At 33.2% G+C, this 21,099-nt stretch overlaps 1 protein-coding gene across 1 annotated transcript; it reads left to right on the forward strand.

Moving 5' to 3' along the window:
* Positions 1 to 1,342: 1,342 nt before the first annotated feature.
* LOC132755451 (GATOR1 complex protein NPRL2-like) lies at positions 1,343 to 17,332 on the forward strand. Its single transcript, XM_060746320.1, has 11 exons — positions 1,343 to 1,445; positions 7,797 to 7,888; positions 8,219 to 8,387; positions 9,198 to 9,306; positions 10,102 to 10,238; positions 11,384 to 11,481; positions 12,169 to 12,205; positions 12,777 to 12,870; positions 13,840 to 13,957; positions 16,015 to 16,172; positions 16,466 to 17,332. The coding sequence occupies exons 1-11, from the start codon at positions 1,374 to 1,376 to the stop codon at positions 16,531 to 16,533; spliced, it is 1,152 nt and encodes a 383-aa protein (XP_060602303.1). The 5' UTR covers positions 1,343 to 1,373; the 3' UTR covers positions 16,534 to 17,332.
* Positions 17,333 to 21,099: the final 3,767 nt, after the last annotated feature.

Below are 21,099 nucleotides of genomic sequence, written 5' to 3' on the forward strand. Positions count from 1 at the left end.
ATCTGCCATATACATGCATTATCTTTTGCTTCTTTTGTTCTTTTGGCAGTTTGTATAATAATAGTGAATTAGTATTTTGTATTGAAGTCAAAATACCACTTTGTTTTTTACGATACACGAAGTACTGTCTGTTAGTCGCTACTTTCTTCAGTAGTAAGATCCTGTAACTCAATTTTTTATGGTTTTATATAATAAATATGATGCTCAAATGAAGATTTATAAATATTGTAAGTTCCAACACGGATTTATATTACAATAATAGATCTAGTTATATAAATCCGTGGTTCCAAAAAGCATTATTTGTAAAGATATTACCGAATTTACATTTCATGTAAATTAAGGGAGGTAATTAGAAATTTATTTTCGATAAAGTCTAAGCCAATATTTCAATAAGAAATGAATGCATACATTTTAATGATTACTTATAATGCTTATAAACATTTGCAGTACATATTTAACAAATTCTGGGATATTTGGAAATTGTTTTAGAAGAATAATTATATAGAAATATATAGAGGATATTTGTTAAGTTCCGTGTAAGATAGGAATATATTTCACCGAGTGAGCACCAAAAGGTTTATTTCACGAGTGGCGCAGCCACGAGTGAAATATGAACTTTTGGTGTTCACAAGGTGAAATATATTTCGATCTTACACTAAACTAAACAAATTTTCTTTTTATTATATGCAAAGAAACGTTTTAAAAAGACATTAAACCTAAAAATGAATGAAAAGCGCGCCAAGTAATAATACAACGTGACGTCATTTACGACGTCACGTCATTAAGTTGGTACCCAGTACTGTGCACGCTGGTATTTCACTAAAACAACGTAAGGGGCTTAAATTCAAAACAGTGAAATTATCAAAGTGGTAATTTCACTGTTTCAAACAGTGAAATTACCAGTTTTAAATCACTGATATATTTCTATAAACCACCGAAAAGCATGTAATAAAATTTTTTCACTTTAATGTTGTTACCACAGGGACCCAGCACAGTGTTGGGATAGTGTAAAAAAGTAATTTTTAAAAAAAATATATATTGTATATATAATTTATAGACAAGGTCTATATATTATATATAAAGTTTTTTTTTCTAGAATTACTTTTTTACACTATCCCAACACTGTGCCCTGGTCCCTTTGGTTGTTACATCCTTAATTAATTACACCATACATGATCTTTAACACGCGACATGCTCTTAATCAATCCATTATTAAAACATTAATAATCACGTTTTTGACACTAAAGAATTAAAAAAAAATGAATTTCTGAGGCATAATTTGGCTGTTAGTAGTAAGCACGGGTATGATATAGTGGTTTACTACCCATGCTTTTATCATGACTAGTTAACATAACAGCGACACAATCTTCAAAATGTCGGGAAAGATAAAATGCATATTTTTTAGCGAATTTCATCCTTCTGCTGGACCCAAAATAGCGTTTCAGGTAGGTAAATGTTTTGTGCAGTTATTGCATAGCTTTTTAGCAAGTAATTTTAGGTTGTCATGCGAAATGTGTGAAAATTGTATTTTTATACAAATTATATTCGTACCACGTGTAATTCGTAACCAAATAATGTTGCTGTAGTGTCTCAAAAATAATAAATGATCTAAATTGGCAAACTCTTGAACAGCGTCGAAACATCAGTGCTGTAACCTACTTGTGTTAAATCCAAAACAACATTGTTTTTGTTGACCACCAACACCTTACTCAAACAAGAAATCTGAACTAGAATCTACCTGATACCCTACTCAAGGACACAACAGGCTTCGCGAAAGTTGCCGGACCGTCGGACATGTCCGGCAAAAATCAGGCCGGTTCGATATTTTTTTTTCGGAGTTCCGGACCTTATGTCCGGTACGAATACCAGGATATATCCAAGACCGATCAAGACCGAGTTTTCTCCCTTGAATAAAAAAATGTAAAACGAGTTTTGATTCGCCGCTTCATTATAAGTGTCCAATCAAATTCTAGATGCATACGACTGTCAATAACCAAAATGTCGGTGTAACTACATTATTACGCTGGCATTACGCCCGGCAAAAATCGTAAACTATCCAATGAAGAAAAAAAGGCGAAACAAAAGGAATACGAGTCCAGGCGCCCGCCGAGAAAATTTGTGGGTAAATGGAAAAATGGCCGCTTTGATCATGAATGTTTTGATTTCCAGACAAGAGTCCATCAATCTGGATAAACTAATGTTTAAGGGAATAAAATTATGTTGCAAATCTTTAAAAGTTGTTATATCTTTAAAAAAAACACAAAGGTATTATATTCAACATCACTAATTCCGCGTCATCACTTATCTCACGGTAATGGCATATTTTCATGTGACCAGTGTTAAAATTGGTCAGAATTGACTTATTTTATTCAAACACCTTAACAACAAAGTTTTTGTGCAAAATAATTTAAATCTATAGATTTTTACGTAAAACTGAACAACATTTTACAAACTTCTGCAAAAAACAACAATAGTCCATTAAATTTGTGCATATGCCTGAAACAATCATCATTCTAAATGTTTTTGTTTGTTGAAAGAAAAATTTTGAGTTACAATGTAAAGATACTTTTAATAATTAAAATTATGCAAAATAACATACAGAAATTTTAACTGAAACATGAAAAACTGAAATAAAACACCATTACCGCGATTAAATGATGACATACTGTTTTCAAAATGGCCGACACACGGTCTACATCTGACAAATTAAAACTTATTTTGATTGAATATATTGTTGTTTCCTTGTGTCATATAGCAGAAAAATGACTAAATGATACAGTTTATGAAAGTTTTTGTAGTGTAAGTTTATTGTTTGTCTTCTTTACTGTTTTAAAGTGTTAAGTACCGTGAACTAAGAGGAGCACAGTATACCATATACATATATTTGGGAAAAAAATTCGGTCAGACAAAAGTTCTTTCAGTCAGACAAGAATTGAAAGTTTGTCTGACCGAATGTCAGGCAAATTTTTCAACAGTTTCGCGAAGCCTGACACAATATCATCAAAATTCTTTTTTTCCTAGGAGCATACGTCTTTGGAATAGCCTTCCTCTAACTGTTCAGTCTAGCCCCAGTTTAAACATCTTTACTGAGAGGCACGACCCATTCTATAAATTCTAAACTGCACACTATGTCTTTTAAATTAATAGTCTTGTAGTACTTTTATTATTTTAACTTTTTAATTTGCGTATAAATAATTTCTTTTAATATGAAATTAGGTGCTACCTATGGCGCGGAAAGTTCTTATGAAGTATGGTTTGAGCATAACATGTTTGTTGTACATGTAAACCAGATCATTCTTGCAGGTATTTTGTACTGTAAACAAAACTAATAAATTGGTGGTGTTCAACCTATCGTCGGAGCGCTCGGAATATTCCGACAATCTCCGAACGTAAAGGGGGACCACTGCGCACGTGTCGGCGTTTGGAAAATCCTGTCCGCCATTTTTTGTTAATCTCTAATCACAGTTGTTGTTTTTAACGTTATTTTTAATTTGCTAATTTATCAAAAAGGATATGTAAAGTAACTTTTTATATTTATAATGGTTACTATAGTTCTTATCAATTAAATGCATGTTTACTTTCTGATTTTGCACATCATTCTCTCACCGGAAGTGTTATATAGCAGACGCTAGCAATAGTCTAAATTATGTAGACACTCATTAAAAGTGCTCTAATATCTATATTTAGCTCAAAAGGATTTCAAAATGGCGGCGCCCAGTTAACAAAGGATTTTTTCACAGCTCATTAGGTATAGGATATATTTTTTTGAAATTTTCATTTACTTTTAATTTGATTTCATTTGAATTTATACGCGTCATACATGTTATCTAAGAGCGCTACAGCCCTCGCGGGGCCTAAGGCCCCGCTCGGACTTTCCACGTATTAACAGTTCCCTGACAACGCGCCTGCTAGTCATAATCAGAATTGATTGTTAAGCAGTATAATGTAGATTTAGATGTAGATTATACAGACCTTATAAATTTACTTGCATATAAATTAATACACATAGTAGCAGTAGTAAAATTGTTCGATACAGTTATGTTTGCATCAAGTTATAAGTAGGCAGTCGCAAAGAAAACAGATTGACGATGGGTAAATTGACCTTTTCGAAAACCGGTCGGTAAATTGACCTTTTCGAAAACCTAGCTAAACACCATTTTCCGGTACGTTACCGATTTACCTCTATCTATCCTATCTATCTATCTTATCTATCTATATATCATTAAAGTCAAACCCCTCGCGGTGACGTAGACATGAAGTCCTATAGACTAGTCACTTTAGAGAAAGCTATGAGATACATAGCTTAAGGTCTTCAGCGTACCAGTTTATATACTGTGACATGACGTGAACGCTGAAGACAGACCCATAGGGAAAGTCCACCATTAATCATGGCAGAAATCTGACCCGCTGGTATTCATTCATCTAACATGCCATGAAGTAAAGTAAAGCATACCTTGATAAAACTATTTATTACCCTTCCAGATTTTTTCCGCCTTTTTGATTGGATATTGATCACACAAAAGAAATTGATATTACCGAGCCAGACGGGTAATATACACACTAAATTTCCCCGTTGGGTACCCCACGTTCTAAACAACATGCGCTGTGGCGATGCGCGTACGGTATGATTTTACGCGATGTAAATTCCGATTTACAAGCACTTTTTAACTGTCAAATGATAAATATTTACCAAAATAGAGTAATCATACATATTCTCATCAGTATTGAAAACAAATATTACTTTGGGAAAGCTTGATATTAATTCCAAAAAGTGCGTTCAACAGACTACTCCTTTTCTCTTGTTCACATTCGTTAGGTTCGAAAGTAAATATGTCATGTATTAATGTGACGTCATGTAGTGATGGAGGGGTACCCTAAAGGGAATCTTATTTCGACGTTTCATTTGAAGTAGCAATGATTTATTTTAAAATCGTCTTAACTCGGCAGGGTAAGGGTAATAAAATTATTATTTTTGTTTTGGAGTGATATTATGTTGATATATTACCTACCAAGATAAAATATCACCCTCGCCTAACGGCTAGGGTGATATAAAATCTTGACAGGTAATATATCCACATATATGGCACCAAAACAAAAATAACATATAATATAATCTGTTGATAAGCCAAGTATGGACAAATAAAAATCTTATAAGGAACATAAACTACCTAATAGTTTCCAACTGGTAAAAATTTCAGCACTTGGCCGATATATTCTCAAAATGTTTGACCAAGTGATTATGAGATTGACCTTTAGGAACCCATGTGCTTCCAACTTTTTTATAAATTACTTTTTTAAAGATATTGAAAAAAGGTGATTTACTGACTTTTGTATTATTAAAATCATATTTAAAGCAGCACGCCTCCAGATTCATGTTAATTTTCTTGAAAATTTTGGAAATGTATTTAAAAGTAAAATATTGTGAGGTGAACAAGTAAAGTTATTTACATATTGCAATCGGCACTTACAATCCAAGAAAATTACCAAAAAATCATCAACATATGCAAAAATAGCCCTTACTGCAGTAGTAACGCAGCAGATATATGGTAATAAAATACTGCAAAATCAGTCTTAAACCGCACATAACATGAAAAATATAACTTGGATCTTGAATGTTTTACCTTTCTTAAAATTTTAGTACATTTTTCTCAATATTGATTTTCTTGAAATATTTTGGCTCATCTGGAGGCGTGCAGCTTTAAATACTAAAAAATTTAAAGATAATAAATAAAAACATTATCTTGAATTATAAATATTGAAATCATGTCAACAAAGATGTTCTAAATATAATACACAACTAATGATTAAATCGGTTCCTGTGAATGACGTCATACGATGTCTTGCATGGCAGACTGTAGTCATTTTACAGTTAAATAGGCAATTTTAATGACAGTATTAATATTTTGATACTGAAATGGAATAGAAAGATATAAGAATAATTGTTTATCGCAAAATGCACATCAATTGATTGGGACAAGGGTATTTGCAAGTGAAAAATAAGGTTAAGATTAACTTACCGGTATGTTATTCTGGTTAGGTCTAATCCAAAACTTTAATGCCGCATCAGTGTATAGCACTGATACATGCAAGGATTGCCTGGATTCTTACCAGTACACATCTTGTTAGGTGGGAAACACTGAAAGTGTCGCTGAAAAATCCCTAGTGTGTTACCCAGGATCGAACCCGGGACCTCAGGAGTGACAGTCAGTGGTCTAACCAACTGAACTATCGCTCTGGGGAATTACACCAAATAAAGTACATAATACAATTACATGAAATTTCTATTTTTCTATCATTATTTTACCATTTTAGGTGAAAAAAAATTGATGTTTGAAAATTATCAATATTCCTTTAATATTTGTTGCAAATTTTTCAAAAAATAAATTGTTTATATTGAAATTCAATAAAATTAAAACAGTCGTAGTGGCATCTTCCATTATGAATAGAGATATTTTCTGTGTAAACTTGTGTATTTACTTTATTTTTTGTATTGAGTTATTCATACAATAATATTTAATTATTTTCTTAAAAGGAAATATCTGTTTTTATTTCACTTTAATTTAACACTTTAATTTAAAAAGGCAAAAAAACATAGAGTTCATTATTACGCTTCATTAGGTGAATTCCCCAGAGCTAGTACAGAATGTACCGGAAAAAGGCGTTAAGCTAGGTTTTCAAATTTGTAAATTAATTAAACTGGATCATTTAAACACCTGTTAAAATGCGATGAAAAAATACAGAATTAATCGGTTTTAGTGATTTAGTGAGTCAAGTACGGCTAGCCAGGACACACTGTATTGTCTAGCCATAAGGCACTTTTCAAAGTTATATGAAAGTCGAAAATGCATATGTTATTTTATGTCTTTAAACGAGGATATTTACCAAGAAACAGCAATTGTCTTTGTGTGTTTACATTTTTATGATTAATCGCCATGCTCGTTACTGTACAGTAAAGAAAGTACGAATATCAATCTTTTAATAATTCATCTTTCATACAAATAAAACAACAAATCATAAGCATACAAAAGTTAAAAAAAACAGCAACGTTCTATCTTAAACTCCCTCACCGCTGCGGGCTCGAATCCCGACATGGACTTTGGATTCTTCATGTGAGGAATCTATCCAGCTAGCTTACGGAACGTAGGTGGTTCTACTCAGGTGCCCGTTCGTGCCTGAAATAATGCACGGAAGGGCACCTGAGGTCTTCCTCCACCAGTAAAGCTGGAACGTCGCCATATGACCTATACTGTGTCGGTGTGACGTAAAACCCAATCAAAACAAACAAACTATCTTAAACTATTTATTATTAAATCATAAGCACAATACAATGCACTTTGTATCATGCATCATGTAACTTTGACACTTTTATCCTTGTTTTCTTTTTTTTCTTGACAAAATGGTGGAGCATCTTTAAATATATTAAAGTAAACATACGAGGACAAATGCAGGTGATATACATTTAGCAAAATTCTGGGGGCTGAGTGTCCATCTATACATTTCCACTGGGTAGGGGGCAAGTGTCCAATGAACCAGCTTTAGAATGAAGGGGGTGGGGTGACATTTATCCCAGAATTTGCTTCATGACAGTGAGATAAATACATTGTCAGTGTTATATCACTGTGTTTACATTATTTTCTTGGCAATTTGTCTGTCCATAACTGAGTGAATGGGGTAAACCTTTTTTGAAAAATAGTTGTTGACAAAAATCTTAGGCGGGCACTTATGTTTAACAAATACATTCTTGTTTCTAGAGTACTTGTGTATATAAATGAACAAATGTACAAATTGTGTTATAGGTTCCGGAGGACTATCTGACAAAGGAGCATTTTGATGAACTCAGTAAATTCATCATTACTAAACCGCAGTTGATGACAAGATTAATCACTGTGTAAGATTTTAGATATATATCTTTGTAGTTTGTACCTTTTATCTTGTTTTTCAATAGATTAACTCAGAAAGCTTGATTGTTTCATGAATAAAATCTTACATGAAGTTTTGATTAATTTTCATGTTAGTTGCGTCATATCACTGTTTCTCAATTATATAAAATGGCAGTTCTATATCAATTCATGTATGATTCTTTGTATATTTTCTGCTGATACAATGTAGTGTGTAATGAATTTTTCTGCCTTTGAATTTCAAGCAGTCAATTCAAAGATGAAGGGATTTAAAGGTATCAAAATACAAAATTTTTTGTATGTCTGTGTTTTTCTTCTAGTACTGCATTAGGTGAGAAGATTGTTGGCTGCCCTGTATGTATAGAAGACAAGAAATATAACAGAAATGAATTGATATTTAACTGCTGCTTTGTGTTTGATACAGACACACGGACGGCCAGATACGAACCGGTTGTAAAAAAACTAGCATCGTATTTTACACAGCTTGAGGTATTTGTTAACATGTATTATGTTGTAATTCTAAAATTGGGAAGTTTTTTTAAAGCTTCAAAGGTTTTTTGACAATATTGTTATGCACCTGGTTGTCTGTCTGTCCTTATGTTGGCAATTTTTATACGCCCCTTTGAAAAACGGGTTGTATTATAGTTCTCCCCCTGGCGGGTGGGCGGGCGGAATCCAATTTTTGTCCGGAGCTACACCCATGGAGAAATTTTAATGAAACTTCATAGAAATGTTCACTACTATGAGAAGCCATGTCATACGCATAAACCAGGCCTCTAGGTCAAAGGTCAAGGTCACAAGTTGAGCTCATTGAAAGATGTTGTCCGGAGCAAAACTTCTACATGCATAGAGGGATTTCAATTTACCTTGGCACAAATGTTCACTATTGTGAGGCAGTGTAGCGTGCAAAATTTAGGTCCCTGTGGCTAAGGTCAAGGTCACACATATGGGTCAAAGTTCAGATAAAAAAATCACTAGAGAAGATTGTATATCCAGATATTGCCCAGAGCATATCTCCTATATGCATATCTATAATGCCCACATCTCTGTCAAAAGCTTCTATAATGGGCGTATATTGCGACAATGCTGCCCTTGTGTGTGTTAATTACTGTTTTGATGCCTGGAGGCCAATGAGACCTTAAAATGCTTCTTGGAGGAGAAATAGGTGTTCCTGCCAAAATAAAGGATCATATATTTATATATTACTTGATAATCATAATAGATAGCCCTGTATAGCATTATATATATATCCTTGGAGAATATGTTAGACGGACAATTTATGATGTTTATGTATTTCAGCTAGAAAGCAGTTTTCTGTCAACAGAGGTCAAGAAAGAGACTATTCCACGTTACTTACAGGAAATTCGTGATAAACTTAACTTTACAGGCAGCTGTGGATTGTTTATAAGTAAGTTTTGTTATTTACTACCATGTTTCTTTCATCGGTATCTGAAATACTCAAACAATATTGGAATTCTTGCTAAAGATAGTTTATGAGTAAGTTAAGTTGTTAGATACAAGATTGCTGATTAAAAATTCAGTCCCATCATTGACTTTTAGAGTCATTATTGTGAGGCAGATATCCAGCTAGTTAAGAAAGCTAGGTTATGCGCGGGTGTCCAAGCACAGTTAGAGACTTAACTTTTTTCATTTTTAAACACATGCAGGAGCACAGTATGCATTTAATTTAAAGCGCTTAAAGCTGCATCCCAAGATGAGGAAAAATATTTCAATAAAATTAAACTTGAGAAAAATGTACTAAGATTTTAGAAAAGGTATAAAGATTCAAATTCTAGTAAAAATTTACATGTTAAGGTTATGACTGAATTTTTCAGTATTTATAACTATATTTCTACTGTGTTTAACTAACACAGTAAGGGCTATTTTTGAATATTTTGACCTCTTTATAGTAATTTACATACATGTAGGTGGTAAGTGCCATTGATAATGTGTAATTTGCATTCTTTTGGTAACTTTACAATATTAAACTGTTAAATACATTTTTAATTTTCATCAAAGTTAGCATGAATCTGGAGGCTTGCTGCTTTAAACGAGCAGGTAAAGGGATTGATGTGGTGATATTAATGCATTTATTAGCGCGGCACTAATCTTGTCTGATTCTGTAATGCCCCCGTCCCCCAATTCATGTAACCCTACATATACTTTATGTAGGTAATTGTTGATAACTAGATTCTATTTTCAGATGAGTTTTGTACAATAAATCTGAAGTTATCACCTACCATTGAGGATCCGAAACCTGTACAAGACCATGATGTACCTGTGTTTATACACGACAAACCAAGAATGACATATACAAAATGGGATCTTACTACTCAACAGGTATTATTTGGTAATATTGCCCTGAGACATTTAAATATTCAATGACCTTTAGTCGGTAGTTACCAGATTCATACTATGTCAAAACAGAGGTTATTTACATGTATTCATACAGTGATTTGTATGTTGGTGTACTTTTAACTTGATAAAGGTTTAACAAATATCTGGAATTTTACTCACAGGTTAAACACATGGTAAGTTCATTCAGGCTATGTCAATTGTTTAGTTTTCTAGTTATTCTAAAAAAATATCAATAAGGTGGGAGTGGAAAAATATGGCATTTTGAAGAGTTTGAAACTATGAAGTAATAGTTATAACTTGAAAAGAATGCTATTTTTTGAGCTTTGACAGTTTGAAATTTTCTTGGAATTGTTTTGGACAATCTTGAAATTTCCTTTGAAAGATCTTAATAGTTGTCTTTATAGTTGTTACTCATTACTGTTTTTGTGTAAGATTAAATTTTTTTGTCATTGAGTGAGCTTTTTAAACAGTATTCTGAAGAGTGGGGTAGCCATGAGTTAGAATGTATGTCTTTGAAGTTCTTGAGAATCAGATGAAATAAGATGATTATATCTTACATGTACCTATATTTCTGCTGCAGGTATTACAGTATATTATTAGTTATAAAGATTTTTGACAGGTAATATGGCCCTATATAAAATAGTTTGTTTATATACATTGAGCAGCAAGGCAGGGGTTATATTTCAAATAACCATTTACATACAGCCATATTACCTGACAATAATTTTAAAAATGAATTTATTATATTGCAAACTTTCTTTAGTAGAGAAAAAAAAAACGAAGTGAATTCCTAAATCAACTGCAGCTGTGTATATAGATTAAATAAATTTCACAATTATCCAATGAGAAAGAACGTTACAAACATGCAGTATTATAATATTTTGAGCCGCGTCATGACAAAACCAACATAATGGGTTTGCGACCAGCATGGATCCAGACCAGTCTGCGCAGTCTGATCAGGATCCATGCTGTTCGCTATCAGTTTCTCTACTTGTAATAGGGTTTGTAAGCAAACAGCATGGATCCTGATCAGACTGCGCGGATGCGCAGGCTGGTCTGGATCCATGCTGGCTGCAAACCCATTATGTTGGTTTTGTCGTGACATGGCTCAATTATTTCTACTGCAGGTATTACAGTATATAGATGGTTATAATCATGTAGCAAAGATAGCGGCCGAGGCTGACATAGAAATTAACCTTGTCAAAGCATGTCTACAAAATCTACTGTAAGTTGTCTACATTATCTTATTTCATTTTTATGAAAATAAAAAATTTGATTAAGTTTCCAGTCTGTATTTTTATTTTGCATGGCTCAGTTTTGAAAATAATTTGATAAAAGTAATCATAACAGCAAGGTTAAGAGTTGTGTTTCAACATGAAGCCACTACATAAAAAGGTCAAGGTTAGAATGTATTCACCTGATGCTGGTCAGTCACATTACAATTTATTACGCACGTTCACCGACTTTCCAGCTATTACCCCTGGTCATCGGGCTACTGGTATCTATCTATCAATCTCCCTGGGGAGTCTTTTAACTCTGCTTAGTGCAGCTGACACTTTGGCGCAACGGAATTATACCACCCTCGCAGGTACCCATTTACACCTGGGTGAAGTGAAGCAATCGCATGTAAATTTCTTGCTCATTTCTTGGTGGGGTTCGAACCCAGAACCTCTTGATCCCTAACCGCGCGTCCTGCCACTGGACTACTGCTCCTACAGCGTATGTATTAGAGTGGGGGCAAAAAGACACAATTATAATGCTGTTTTACCATGTGCAATACAACCTTTGAGTAACACCCAACAAGAGCAAAAAATTTTGGTTGCAGCTGAGAGGGAATGCTCTTGTGAATCTTGTGCTTAACCTGAGAAAATAATTAAAAGAAATGTTATAAATTATGAAATATATTTTTCAGGCATATTGATGTTATTACCATAGTCTCCATATTTCAGGTAGGTTCTTTCTGTTATACCTAAAATATTATGAATGCCTTTTGAATCACGAAAAAATAATTCAATGAAGTCAGTAAATAACATAATTAACACTAAATTGCTATATTGAAAATATATATTGTGAGGTGCTCTAAATTTGTCCCTGTCCTAGAGGCAATGCCCTTACTGTGTATGTCAGAAAGTCTCTACAAATGTTCGTTAAGATAGAAAAAGGTTGGATATTTTTAAACATAGAAGTAAATTTAGTGTATCTGCCAAATTTCTTCAACATAGAATGCTTGGTTCATCAGAAAATATAGTGTATCAAACTGGCACTGTAAAATGCTTAGGGTAACGAATCATGGCCATCCATGTATACATTTCTAAATAAGGTACCTTTAAATATATTGTGATGAAAACATTTTTGTATGGGTATGTTTTATGTGGTGGTAATACACATCAAAAGTTGGTTTCTTTATCTTGTATTAATTAGAGATCTGAACAAAATTTGCTGTCTCCCGATTTAAACTTGATATATTTTGTAACACAGAATGTCAAGTCTCAAATTTTAGTGATATATTTGTCATTTCAGTATTCAAACATGTATACAACAACAAACACAATAAAGAATTTAGCAGATGATCCCCAGTTACAGGAAGACTGCTTGAAATATGTTGCTTCTAAAGGTATGTACATATCTTGTTCTACCTGTATATGTGAGATAGGTAGGTCGGTGGCTATTTTTGCAGAAAATTGCTGGATGATAGTATGGTCCATATTTTAATTACTTAAATTTTATATGAAGGACATTCAGAATATAAAGAAAATAGGCTTGTAAATATAAAACATCTTTATATTTGTGTGTGTGGAAGAATTTCATTTGTAGTGGAAACATGGTCATCAGGCTTCAAAGCTGTGTGGTTAAGGTCACTAACTTGGCCCTCACAGCTGTCAGTTTGAATTTCGCTTGGTACTTCCTATTCTATTATATTAGGAAGCTATTAAGTTAGCTTAAGAAAAAGTTGATGGTTCTACTCATAAGCCTGCTCCTGCCTGGAATAATGCACATGTGGGCACTTGAGGTGTTCCTTCACCAGTAAAGCAGGAAAGTTGCCACATGACCTTTGAACTTAACTTTGTAGATGTGACTTAAAACCCTAGCACCAAAAGGACTACAATTGACAGATGTTTAATTATAGGATATTTTACCTTACAGAAAATAGAATCAAAAATAATAATATTTTGTTACTTTTATAGGTTTGAATTTTGTTAAAGGAATGCTTTTAAAAGCAATTACAATAGCGTGTTTTCACTGTGTTAAAGGACATTTTTTATGAAAACTTTATTTAAAAATTGTTATGAGTAAAAGTATTATTAAATGGTACAAATTAAGTGAAAAAAATAAGCCTTTTTCACTATGTTAATGAAGGATGTTCTTTATAAAAACTTAAAAAAAAAATATTGAAAAGTGCACAAATAAATTGATTAAATTTAGCCATAGGAACTATCTTTTCACAAAAATTTAATTTTATAAAATAATTATGTTATAACTTCTATTGTATTACTCCATTAATAACGAGTAGAATGCACACTGTATATTAAACAAACTATATTATTTACAATCGTGTATATAATTATGCAATATATGTTTTCAGCTCGTGTTAAGCCAAACTTTCGAGATGTATTCCTGTTATACACCAGCCTTGCTCCAGGACTTACTGTGAAAGATCTGTGTTTGAGATTTAATATACATTCCCTCAAAATTGATGAGAAGTGAGTATCATCTTATGATTGTCACAATCACTATCAGAACATAATGACAAGCCTGTACCTATCAGTAGAAAGTCTGTCCAAAGCTGGCTGTGTGTGTGTGTGTTCTAAGATTAATAAAGGTCCATCTGCCCTTTCAGGCACCGAGAGTACGGACCCTGGACATGTCACCATTCATGTCCTTCAATAGTATTAAGTTGTCGACTCAAATGGTGACGTATTAATTTTGAATTTTGGCCGAGTTTTAGTTTATTTATAGCTCTCAAACCAAGGTTCTGATGGAACGCAAATCTCTGATATTTTATTGGTTAGAAACCAGCACAGAATGAAAATACTAAGGTTTGTGACAGAACTCAGAAGAGTTTTATAACTTAAAGGCTTGAGACAGATCTACTTTAAACTCTAAAGGATAGTAAGCAATTGAATATGTATGTAAGAAAAAAATATGAAGCATTGTTTAAGGCTTTTGTTTGCATGTTTTGCTTAAGCTTGCATTTTAAATGTTTAAGGACAAGTTTTGTTTTTAATTTGGAAATATTAACAATTTACATAAGAGGTCATAAGATTTACATGGAGCCCTGAAATGTTCAACAGTTTTTCACTGTTTTCTATTACATTTATATGCTCTTAACCATTACACTGCTGGAAGGGTGTATTCTCTTTGTCATCAGTGTAGAGCAAGGTCAGATTGCAAGACTTTGCAGTCTGACCAGTTTCTATACATTTGGCAGAGCAACTTAAATTTTCTTCTTGATTTCCCCAAAATTATAATGGAAATTATCATGTCCATTTAAGAAATTTAGCAGGTTAAAGGAGGCATAGTAAAGTCATTATTACCACTATCACTAAGTTTTAAGTGGTCAATACTTTCTATTTATGGTAAAGTTTGAGAAGTAATTATCCCATAGCTGCTAGAGGTAAAAATGGACACATCTATGCTATCTGTGTATTCAGGCAAGGTTTCATTTTCACACAGTTGGACCTAATATTCTGTATTGCATAATTGACTGTGATTATTTACTGTGATTATATACAGTGTAATTTCCGAAAACCGAACACCCATGGGACTTGTCAAAAAGTTTGGATTTCAGAGGTTTCCGGAATTCAGAGGTTTATGATAATGCGGACAAGACTAAGCCACTTAATATCACTAAATGTCAAGGAAGAAGTGGCCTTTTGCTGTAATATCATATATAATAGTCTTTTAATCAAGATAAAGATGTGAATGAAAAGAATACATTTTTATCTTACTTGCAAATGCTTCTGAATTTCTATCAGTTTGTAGAAATGTTGTTAATTGCATAAACTTACATATCGTCCGATGCTAGTTAACTAATTATTACATCAAATGCAATAAAATCCCTAAAGACTTTTGATACATACATTGTCCAATTAATTGTCATTTAATCCGCTAATAAACACTTCAAATTAACTGACCGCCGTAAATTACTTTGATTAACCGCATCACTTTAAACATACCATTTCACAGTTTGTGATTTTAACGCGTGTCAAATTACACGGTCACCGCTAATTAGTAAACAATCGATAGGGAGATTAAATCTTCCTGCAGGGTAAACATTCTCGATTTACAATGTATTTCACACCTTTGGATATTTCCGGTTTTTGGAGGTAAAATTGCATTGATTTGACTCTAATTTTTCGAAAATATTGTCCGGAATTCAGAATTTAGAAGTTCAGGAATTCAGAAGTATTATATTAATAGAAAATAGAAGGGAAAAATTCGGGACCGAAAAAATTGTTCGGTATTTAGAAGTTTCCGGATTTCAGAAGTTCCGGAATTCGAAAGTTACACTGTATATATATTCTTTCCTATTTAAACTTGGATATAATTCTCGATCTAAAATTATTTCTTGTCTGCCCTTTGATAGTACTCAGCATTTACACCCTCAGGTTGATTTTCTTTTATAACTGTATTACAATGCAAGTTATATATGTGTTTAACAAAAACAGTTTCTAGTTTTCTATTTCTTTATATTTGAAGTGTTGTTAATGTAATTGGTTATATTTCAATATTTCATATTTGTATATTTGTTATGTAGGAAACTTATACAGTTTGGACTAAAGAACAAGATAATCCGACGTTTACACGGATATCCGGTTAAACTACCTAGCGATGTAAGATTGTCCCCAAAAGTTCAATCTTTATCCAAGTGGCTTAATGGTACACACAGTCTTGATGAAATCAGCTGTAAATCAGGTAAACATGCTAGAAATAGTATATTAGATAAAATATTAAAATTATTCCAGATCCATGTCAATATATTTTTGAATTTCTGTACCATTTTGTTTATTCTTTAGTTTGTATGTTTCCTGTGAGTTTGTCAAAAACGTTGTTGTTTATTATATTCATTTGATGTATATTTTTAGTTATATTGTTATTATATTTATTTTCTTTGAATTTATATTGTTGTTTGGCCCATATGTTGTTCCTTGGACACATTTTGTTATCCTTTGGGGTAATTGTATATCTTTGGTGTATTTATTATTCAGGTTTAAATTATAAAGAATTGGATGAGATCATAGAAAATGATCCAAGTGTAATTGTATGCTGGAAGTGATGGACCAACCTCTAGTGTGAAATTCAGGGTTTTGTCGCCCTTAACATGGACAGAAAATTGTAACCCCATAGAAGTAAAAGATACTGAAAAAGTGTGACCCTCAGCAAGGAAAAGATTCAAGGAAATCAACAGCAGCAACTAGAAGATGAAGGAAACAAAGACTCCTATAAACAAGCAATGACATGGTGCAAGATAAGATGTTATATTTAGAAATTATAAGATTTTGATATACATATTACCCCTAGAAATATCTGAGCTTAGGCCACATCAGAATGTAATATTAATTGCCATACCCCACATAGGGGTGGGGGTATATAGATTTTACCCTTGTCTGTCTGTCAAGCTTTCAGGCTGTTTGTCTGAACAGAGTCAAAATAGTGCAGGGTTTCTGTTGGCTTATTTTTATGACCAATATTTGGTCATGATCCATGTCCAAGATTGTATGTTTTTTTTCCAATTTCAGGGATAAAATTCTCTATTAAAAGGGAAAAACAACAAAAACTAAAAAGGTTATCATTTTATGACATCTTAACTGCAATGCCATAGTAAATTTTGTTTTTCGCTTTTCAAATTTTAAAATGTGCTTATAAGGGAAATTTAAAAGGAATTGAATGAACCAAATATTTTATTTTATTGTTCTATTTGATATGTAATACAGTGCCGGTTTTCCTAAATTTTGTCTAAAATGATGCAAAATTCCCAATTCTGGGGTTCTGGTCATGTTCCCAAAATGATGAGTGAAACCCTGCATTTGAATGTTGGGGAAATCTGTGTCCCATGAACACATTTCTAGCTTTATCTGTTGTCAACTCCGGACGATTTTCGATTTCCTGCCTCTGTTAACTGTTTATCCATATTCCATTTCTTCCTCAGGTTCACTTTAATTGGTCAGTCATGTTCCTGGGGTCACTTAGTTTCTAGGGTCACTTAGTTCACAGAGACTTGTCTTGTGAAAATGTCTTAAATAATCTCTGAAAACATCAAGGCCCACAGCTAAGATTTTTGTGATACTATATTATCACCTTGTGGTCTTGTGCAAAAGTTATATAAATAATGCCTCTGGGGCTCAGACTTTGTCATGCCCTTGGGGTCATTCAGTTTATATATAGACTGGTATAGGAAAATACATATGTCTTATTTTGTGATTCTTCTTTAGTGATTTTTCCAAGAACTCAAGTATTTTTCATTAAGTATTTTGTAGCAGACGTCGACAAATATTTAAAAAATTATGCAGCCTTAGTAAGAAATGACGAACCAAGGTTGATGTCATTGCTGACTTTAACATTATAAACCTATTCTAGCACTGTATCTCAGGTGAGCATAGAGGGCCATCATCTACCTCTTGTTTTAACTTGTCCACAGTCTTTGATATCAGAACCTTTTCTTAGTAGGGAATCCTTGTTTGTTCCACATTCACAGGCAACAGATGTTTCAGGGGATACAAGAACAATGCTAGCAAGCGTAACAAAGTCAGAAAAAAAAATCTCTTATAATTACACAAAATGTAAGAGCAATTATCTGCAAGTGATATATTCACAGATTTCACAGTGACTTTTACCTGAAAGTAATCTTCGTTTCAGCTCTTTCAGTGTCAATATATCCAGACTTAGCACCATATAAGTCACAAAGTTTTCTGAAATCTGCTTCACCATGGCTTTCCAAGTACGAGTTACATTTTCAGGGATGTAACTAGGACGCAACACTGTGATTAGGAGCTATAAACTTTTCATTGACTCTTCATCAAATCTACTTTCAATGTTCTCAGTCAGTTTGTTCAGATATAGAGATGTAGTATTCTGAAACTGAATCCTCAACTGTTCTCTGTCAGTCAATTTCACATTGGGGTACATTCCATTATCACTGATACCATTGTATGCCTTCTCTAATTCTAGTCCATTTGAATTTTTGAACTGATTCAATTTTAGAACTGTTGACTCTATCATGACATTTATATTCTCTATATCAACACTTTCTCTCTGAAAGATCTTTGAACACTTTGCACACTACAGACAAAACATCTTTTTAAGAAGGCCGACACTGAGACAAATGTCACATTTCTCACCTTTGCTAAAAGACCATCAGCATCAGCATTACTCTTGACCGCCTCATGTTCCAGAGTATTGTACACAGCAGGGAACCAGTCTATAAGGCGACTGTTTTAGCATGTTCAATTGGCATATTTAAGTCCTTTGCCAACGACATGAATTTATTCATTCCCTCATATCAGCAGAACCCACAAAAATGAAGTCATCTATAATGTGCAATACCTTTTGTACTTTGCATTTGGTTTTCAAAATCCACTGTAAACAACATTAAACATTTTCCAAATATAGCGACTAAGGAAGAAGCTCCATTAGGTAATGCTGTATCAAAATGATACACGTTATTAAATGAAAACCCCAATTTCCTGAAATCTAAAGGAGACATTGGAATAACTCTGTATGCATCCTCAATATCTGCCTTAGCAATTTCAAAATTGGTAACCAGAATACTGGACCAATCTAGCTATATCATAACCAAAGGACAGGGCCAGTCTGGCTACATTTTTATTACAACCAGTGCATTTAAAGGTTAGAATTTCCTTATTATATGACACAGTACAGTTGCAAAATGGACAGTTGGAAGTCGTTTTCACTTCTGCTGCATCAATCTCATGTAATGATTGTTTCATTACAAGTGGTGTTACGCAATCAGCTATATCATCTGTTAACGTTATCAATGTCTGTGGTGTTGTGGTGAGCGTAACATCACCGTCAAAATGTCTGACAGACACTTCCTTAAGTAAATATGAGCCGTGTCATGACAAAACCAACATAATGGGTTTGCGACCAGCATGGACCCAGACCAGCCTGCGCATCCACACAGTCTGATCAGGACCCATACTTTTCCCTTACCAACCCTATTACAAGTAGAGATACTGATAGTGAACAGCATGGATTGCATGGATTGCATCAGACTGCACGGATGCGCAAGCTGGTCTGGATTCATGCTGGTCGCAAACCCATTATGTTGGTTTTGTCGTGAGGCGGCTCATATGATTTTCCAACCTGTTTAGCATCTACTTGCTCATTCCAAATTGCAAGTTGCAGAGAAGCAGTACTGTCTGCAACCACAGCCACAACTTTAGTGAGGGATGATTTAGGTATTTTATCAGGATTACCCATTTCTATTACTTTACATCTAGCATATAGCTGAAAATAAATTAAGAAAGAATTAGTAATTATAATAATGATAATAATAAATAAGAGTAATAATAATAATGATAATAATAAATAATAATAAAGTCTTTATTTAAAGAGGCTACACATTTGCAACAAAGGCAATCTACCCTGTGGGCCTCATAAAATGTATTTATTTACAATCATACAGTTGTAAATAACATAAAATATTAAGCAGAAACATTAACATAATTATTTTAATATTGCAAAAGGAAAATAATAATGATAATTATATGAAGTGCACAAAAAATATACAGTGAAACAAGGCATATCAAAATTACTAATAAATCTTTAACTATAACAATATTTCAACTTGTAGAGCAGTGTTTTTCTCTTTTAATTTTATATTTGATTTGTCTTTTTCCAGTTTTCTGTGTATTTATGTTTAAAGTTTTGAAGTGATTGTGCAGAGGGTATGCTTATAAATTGGTATTTCATTCCAGATTTCAGTGTCTATTCTAGGACGCGCGATTGCGCGATTCACGCTAGTATTTAACAGATGGCGCACAATTCAAAATCATGTGCGTGAAAATCGCGCATCTATAAAAAAAGTTAATAAAACCGTAAAACTTCCATCGCGCATTATTTTTGGTTGTTTTGTTTACATTTACACCGAAAACCGAAGGGAGGTAACTGTAAGCTAATTATAATAATTTAGTACCGTATGGTACTGGTTACGTGAGTTGACGGAAATTAACGGAATGTTCTGTATCGACCGGAACTAGTGTGCTAGGTTTGACAGTTGGGCGCCATTTTAGTGTAGTAAATAATCAAGAAAAATGAGGCAATTCCTAGCTTGGCTACGATCTAGACGTAAAAGATAGTTCGATTATTTGTATTGCCAATCCCTTTATAATCAATCGCGGCAGTTCTGTTATAATTTGTTTTCGTTTAAAAATTAAGGGGGGACAACTTCTGCTGCCTTAAATAAATATAATCGTTTTAATTATTTCATCGGTTGAACGCCTCAGTGTAAACTTAATGCAGACGATTTAACATTGGCAGTTTATATTGGCACCCTTTGATTTTGAAAATCGCCCCCTTTTTTGAAATAGAGGGGGGAAAATCACCCCTATTTTTCAATTCCTAGAATAGACACTGAGATTTTTTACCCTGAATAGTTAAAACTTTTCCTAAAAAATTCTACTTTTGGTTTTGGTTGGTATATGTTAAGTTTTGAATCTGTTGAACGTAGGGTTCCAGAGTGAATTGTATGGTTGAAGGTAAATTTTTGTTTTAAGTACTCTGGGCAAATATTGTTAATTGACTTATATACCATAATTGTTTGTTTATATTTGACTCGGTCTGGGAATTTCATCCAGTTTAATAAAATGAATAGATCTTCAGA

Source organism: Ruditapes philippinarum, unplaced genomic scaffold, assembly GCF_026571515.1.
Source record: "Ruditapes philippinarum isolate M1 unplaced genomic scaffold, ASM2657151v2 ctg1397_1_1_1_1, whole genome shotgun sequence".
NCBI lineage: Eukaryota > Metazoa > Mollusca > Bivalvia > Venerida > Veneridae > Ruditapes > Ruditapes philippinarum.